We start from the raw sequence: 6,902 nt of genomic DNA, 5'->3' as shown, positions 1-6,902 counted from the left end.
CTGGGAAAACTCTGAAGGACTCAGAAAAATTTTCTTGCATCTCCTTGTACTGACTGTCCCTTTTATCCAGATATTACTGTGGTGACTCTCCCATTCATTCAGGTATTATTGTGGTGACTGCCCTTTCATCCAGGTATGACTGTGCTGACTGTCCCATTTATCCAACTATTACTGTGGTGACTGTCCCTTTTATCCAGGTATTACTGTAGTGACTGTCCCGGTTATCCAGCTATTACTGTGGTGACTGTCCCTTTTATCCAGGTATTACTCTGCTGACTTTTCCATTTATCCAGGTATTACTCTGCTGACTTTCCCATTTATCCAGGTATTATTGTGCTGACTGTCCCTGTTATCCAGACACTGTGGTGACTGTCCCATTTATCCAGGTATTATTTTGTTGACTGGCCCTTTTACCCATGTATTACTGTGCTGACTGTCCTTTTATCTGGACGTTATTGTGGTGACTGTCCCTTTTATCCAGGTATTACTCTGTTGACTTTCCCATTTATCCAGGTATTATTGTGCTGACTGTCCCTGTTATTCAGACATTACTGTGGTGACTGTCCCAGTTATCCAAGTATTATTTTGTTGACTGGCCCTTTTACCCAGGTATTACTGTGCTGACTGTCCTTTTATCCAGACATTATTGTGGTGACTGTCCCTTTTATTCAGGTACTACTGTGGTGACTGTCCCATTTATCCAGGAATTGCTGTGCTGTCTGTCCCTTTTATCCAGGTATTACTGTACTGACTGTCCCTTTTATCCAGGTATTATGTAATGACTGTCCATTGCTGACTGTCCCTTTTACCCAGGTATTAATGTGTTGGCTGTTCCTTTTATCCAGACATCACTGTGGTGACTGATCCTTTTATCCAGGTATGACTGTGGTGGCTGTCCCATTTATCCAAGAATTGCTGTGCTGTCTTTCCCTTTTATCCAGTACTGACTGTCCTTTTTATCTAGATATTACTATGATGACTGTCCATTGCTGACTGTCCCTTTTACCCAGGTATTACTGTGGTGACTGTTCCTTTTATCTAGACATTACTGTGGTGACTGTTCCTTTTATCCAGGAATTACTGTGCTGCCTGTCCTTTTTATCCAGGTATTACTGTACTGACCGTCCATTTTATCCAGATATTACTGTGCTGTCTGTCTTTTTTTATACAGGTATTATTGTTCTGCCTGTACCTTTTATCCAGGTGTTAATGTGCTGACTGTCCATTTCATCCAGATATTACTGTGATGACTGTCCCATTTATCCAGGTATTACTGTGGTGGCTGTCCCATTTATCCAGGTATTACTGTGCTGACTCCCTTTTATCCAGGTGGTATTACTGTGGTGACTGTCCCATCTATGCAAGTATTACTGTACTGTCTGTCCCTTTTATCCAAGGATTACTGTGTTGACTATCTCTTTTATCCAGGTGGTATTGCTGTGGTGACTGTCCCATTTAAGCAAGTATTACTGTACTGTCTGTCCCTTTTATCCAAGGATTACTGTGCTGACTGTCTCTTTTATCCAAGTATTACTGTGGTGACTGGCCATTTTATCCAGGCATTACTTTGGTGACGTCTATTTTATACAGACATTAAGGTCCGTTCACACGTGAAACGTGGCTATACTGTAGGGTTTGTCGGCGCGATCAAATGGATACGTGTCAAAGGCTGATGTCCGTAAGTTAACATAATGACGCCATAACGTAAGTAAGGAGTAATGCGTGTTAAGGCTACGCACTGCGCAAGATAGACGGGATGCTTACGTGAACTGCCACGACAATAGGCCACACCCCCACATGTAATGCGTGGCAGAGCAAGTAACACCCATGCACGTATACCATATGTGTAACGTTGTGCGTTACGACCTCACGACACCCTCACAATATCCCCACGTACATCGGCGAGTATACACCAGGTACGAAAGGGCCGTGCTATGCACATGTGTTTGCAGTGCCATTCAGCGCCTCCCTGTAGCAAGAAGTATTCCCCTGCTGCTGAATCAACATGGAGAACACTGAGGACATCGTTGCCCTTATAACACCAACACACAGACAACAAAGAAACGTAATGGAGGCCGTCGTGGAGTATGTGCACTGCATGGTATTGGTGGAAGCTGTGAAGGCCTACATTGCAACTGAAAATTAGAAAAAAAAGAGGAGGCCGAGGAGGGTTTGGGCTTGGCCGTACTTGCAAAGAAGAGTGGAGCTAGGCCACTATGACAACCTGATGGAGGAGCTGGCAACCGAAAACCCAGAACTATACAGGAATTTTACGCGAACTGACAGAGACATATTCAGTGAAATAGTTGAACGTGTCACATCCTACATTCAGAAGCAATGCACATTTTGGAGGGAACCCCTTACGCCAGGACTGTGTGTGGCTATCACCCTACGTTTCCTCGCCACGGGTGACTCATATAAGAGCCTGCAATACGCATTCCGAAGAGCCCACAACACCATAACTTGCATTGTACCCGAGACCTGCAGGGCCATTGTTTCTGCCTTTGGAGATGAGGAACTGCAGGTACCACAAACACCAGAGGCTTGGAGGCAGGTTGCCCGCGGGTTTGAGAAACGGTGGAACTTCCCCCACGTAATTGGAGCAATAGACGGTAAACACATCAGGCTCCGTAACCCTCCCCTTGGTTGTACTCATTACTACAATTACAAGAAGTTCTTCTCCATGATTCTACTTGCCATTGTCGACGCTTCATATAAGTTCCTCTACGTGGACATGGGTGCCATTGGGTCAGAGTCGGACGGTGGTGTATTTGCCCAGACCCATCTGTGTGAAATGCTGGCAAAACAAGAAGCAAAGCTTCCCCAACCTGAGGCCCTACCAGATGCAACAAATGGAGCTCCTGTAGACTACTTCCTGCTTGGCGATGATGCCTTCCCCCTGCGGAACTATCTCATGAAGCCCTAACCCAAAAGAGGCCTGTCCAAGGAGGAGCAGATCTACAACTACAGGTTAAGTAGGGCACAGCAGACGGTGGAGAATGCCTTCGGGATTCTGGCCAGCAAATTCAGAGTACTCCACACGTCAATGTGTATCAAGCTTAACCATGCAGAGTCAGAAGTGCTGGCCGTGTGTGTTCTGCACAACCTTATAATAAAAAGAAATCCACGCAGGCAGGAAGCAGATCAGGAGAACCCCATCACACATGATTTCATACCTGGTGCCTGGAGGAGTGACCCACCCCTAGGAGACGCTCTTCCAACCATGGGAGGCAACATTGCAACCAGGAATGCCAAGGAACAATGCAACATCCTGAAAGACTACTCTTCATCTCCTGGTGGTTCCGTTACTTGGCAGGAGAACTACTGTTAACATACATTTATATTTGTTATAATAATTTCTCTTTGTATGTAGACTTCCAAAATTTTTAATATCCGTACAGTTTACTTTTCCTTTGTATTTATGCATTTATTTGTTTTACATATGTCTTATTTGTGCTATTATTCTTACTTCATTTTATTAGTATAATGGTTTTTAGTTCATTGATTAAAAGTTATTTTTCAATTATATGTTTATTGTTTATACTAATCCTGATATATACACTGAAACATACAATACCAAAAATAAACATTTGTTATATAAGTTAATTTTCAACTATATATTTGTTTGCATATGTTTTTTTTTTTTAGTACTGGATCATACACACTGACATTTTTAACGCAGAAGCAAATACACGCATTGCAATGTGGCTAAGTGCATTACTCCAAGGCGTGGGAAGATTATAACTTTGAATATTTTGAAATGGTTTATACCTTTATATAGGCCATTACCAAGCAGTAGTGAAGAACAACTTAATAATATGAAAATACAGATTTTTTAAATTTTTTATTTTAATATAATATACCTTCACTTCTTATTTTTGTTGTTATTCTTACTTCATTTTGTTACTTCCATGGTTTGTAATTCATTGAATAGAAGTTACTTTTCTATTATATGTTTATTGTTTATACTAGTGCTGATATATAGATTGAAACATACAATAATACAAAAAAATAGATATTTGTTTATATAAGTTAATTTTCAACTATATAGTTGTTTGCATATGTCTTAATTGTGTGATTATTATTACTTCATCTTGTTACTTTGATGGTTTTTAGTTCATTGAATAAAAGTTATTTTTCAGTTATGTTTATTGCTTATACTAATGCTGAAATATTTACATGGAAACATACAATAATACAAAATATATACATTTGTTTACATTGACACATACACAAAATAGATATAAAAAAAAATGTTGCCTTAAACTAGAGGTTCTCCAGGAAGCTGCTCATTGGCAAAGACACGTTGAGGTCCCTGGGTGTGGACGCCACTGCAGGTGCAGACAGCTGCTCGTGCAGCATCGCCACCTGTTGCGCCGTGAGGTTGAGAGGCTGCGCCATGGCACCACTAGGTGTAGCAAGTGGCACATATGTAGCAGCAGCAGGAAGGGGAGCTGGGGCCGCAGGCGGAGCATCCCAGAGGGCTTCTGCTTGGGTGTGGGGTATCAGATGACGTGGCGGCCTCGTGATGCCCTCTTTGGTAGCCCTCACAAAGCACTGTATGGCGGAGATGAACTCCACCTTCAGCGCCATCCTCAGCTCGGGCCCCACATCTGCACAGTTGGCGGCAAGCTCCTCCAGGGCGTTCCGCCAGTACGTCAGCTTGGGGTCACACAGAGGTCTTATGGCCCCCTGTAGCCTTTGCCGAGCTGACTCTGCTTGTTGCAGCAACACGTCCAGGACCCCACTTGCAGCCTTGTCCTCCTTCCGTGACTTCCTTTGTGGTGCAGGATCATCAATGGTGGAGGACCGGTCATCGGACGAGCAGGGGACTGGAGTGGCACTGCCAGCAGGATCACAAAGGGCAGGAACATCAAGGGCAGGACCATGGCCAGGAGGGTTGCTGCAAGCAGCTGCAGCAGACACAGACTGTAAAGAGATGGAGCATGTATGAGAGAATGTGAATGTACTGTGAATGACAAGGTTGTAGTTCCATTAATTAAATAAACTGTGCATTAAAGTTTCAGTCACTGATTTACTAAACAGCAAAACAATAAAATAAGACATACCATCGGAAGTCCCAACACCTTGGGCTTCTTTTGGCGGACGATGTGGGGCCTGAGGAAGAGGAAGATATTCAGTATCCACTTCTCACGGTCCGTCAGTCGTCTGCTGGCCCCCTGACCACTTTTTTCGGCTGTGAGGCGTCCAAAGCCGGTCCTGAGGTGAACCGGGTCCGGAGTTCAGGGCCTGACACAGGAGGATCCAGTGACCTCCCCTTCTCCTCAAATGCCCTGCACACCCTGGCCTTGTCCTTGTATGCCGTCATGCCCTTGTTATAAATGAATTCTGCCTCCTGCTCCAACCACTCCCCTACCAGCCTCTCATTTTCGTCTGAGAGGGTGACAGAGGGGTTCTTCTTTTGGCACGCTTTTCCAGTCCCAGGGGCGGTGCCATCAGCAGCTTCGTCGTTCCCGTCATCATCGGCAGAGTCGACGTCATCCAGGCCGACGTCCTCGTCGTTGAAGAGGCTATGGTCACTGGCCATGTCCTCCACCTCTTCAGCCTCTTCAAGGTTTATGACAACATCCTCCTCCATGGTGTCTGCAGGGGTGCCTGCAGCAGGTGGCCGCCTCGTAGAGGCCGTCTCCACTCCTGACTGGGATGTTGGAGGCTTGTAAGCCCCCTTCCGCTGTCTGTTGCTGCTTACGTTCGGCATTTTCTGCTGACGAATGTGCTGGAGGGGTGAGAAACGGTGTTGCTGCTGCCTGTCCGGGAGAGGAACTGAAGCCGCATCCGCGCCGCAAGCTGTTTTATACACCCGACACAGGGCTGCCTCATCGTCTGAGGTCCTGGGGGAGAGGCGCTGTTGCCACGTCTACTCCCGAACCTCGTGGGGACCCACGCGGTTCTTGGCGGGAACGGGAAAGCAGCGTGGGACCACGCGTCATTGTCCTGCAGGCGTGCAGACCATGCTACGGATGCACCACATGGTGCGTGTGGAACCATGCAAAATGACGGATGACATGAGCAGACACGTATCTTTTGAACATATTGAAACATACGTGGCTCCCCACGCATGCTGGGATGGTGTGTATCGACCTCCCGACTCCGCCCCGCATGTCCACGATCTTAAATACGCATTACGGAACTTTTTCGTAGTACTTACGTAAGCTGTTGCCAACTACCAGTTTCCATTCATGCGTGAACATGCGTGGGCTGATACGTGAATGTGTGAACGGGCCTTTACTGTGGTGGCTGTTCCCCAGTGATTACTACACTGACTGTCCCTTTTATTCAGGTATTACTGTGGTGACTGTCTGTTCTATCCAGACATTACTGCGGTGACAGTCCCATTTACCCCTACTAAACTTAACCCCCCCTCCCAACTTAACTGGAACATCCCCAATAAGCCTAAGCACACCCCCACCAAACCTAAACACACCTTCTGCTAAACCTAAACACAACCCCTGCTAAACCTTAACACATCCCCACTAAATTTAAACACACACCCCTACTAAACCTAAACACACACACCACTAAATGTAAACACAAACTTCATATAGAATTTTTAATCACAGGAAAGAAAAGCACTTTCAATAATATATTTCTGTGATACCGAGTACATGAAATGAGGTATGATAAACCTGTACAGTTTATTTACCACATATGTTACGAAGGGAAGGGTAAGGGGTGCGGTTTGAAACTTACCCTATTATCTAAGTTGGGTCAAATGAGACCATGCGCCAAATTTTGTCTAGATCGGTCAAGCGGTTCTGATTTCTATAGCACACTAGCATGCAAACATTCACTTTTTTATATAATACAGACACAAACACATATATACTGTATATATATATATATATATATATATATATATATATATATATATATATATATAT

General features: G+C 44.8%; 1 protein-coding gene across 1 annotated transcript; it reads left to right on the top strand.

Annotated features, from left to right (window-relative positions):
- Positions 1-2,227: 2,227 nt before the first annotated feature.
- LOC136836169 (uncharacterized) lies at positions 2,228-2,926 on the top strand. Its single transcript, XM_067100167.1, has one exon. It carries the CDS (start codon positions 2,228-2,230, stop codon positions 2,924-2,926), a length of 699 nt encoding a protein of 232 aa, XP_066956268.1.
- The last annotated feature ends 3,976 nt before the right edge of the window (positions 2,927-6,902 follow it).

This window comes from Macrobrachium rosenbergii, chromosome 56 (assembly GCF_040412425.1).
Source record: "Macrobrachium rosenbergii isolate ZJJX-2024 chromosome 56, ASM4041242v1, whole genome shotgun sequence".
Lineage (NCBI taxonomy): Eukaryota > Metazoa > Arthropoda > Malacostraca > Decapoda > Palaemonidae > Macrobrachium > Macrobrachium rosenbergii.
This window is presented reverse-complemented; position numbering and strand designations above follow the sequence as displayed.

Bases quoted from the DNA above. Each gene is read 5' to 3' on its own strand.
- LOC136836169 (XM_067100167.1), top strand. From the start codon at position 2,228: ATGGAGGAGCTGGCAACCGAAAACCCAGAACTATACAGGAATTTTACG.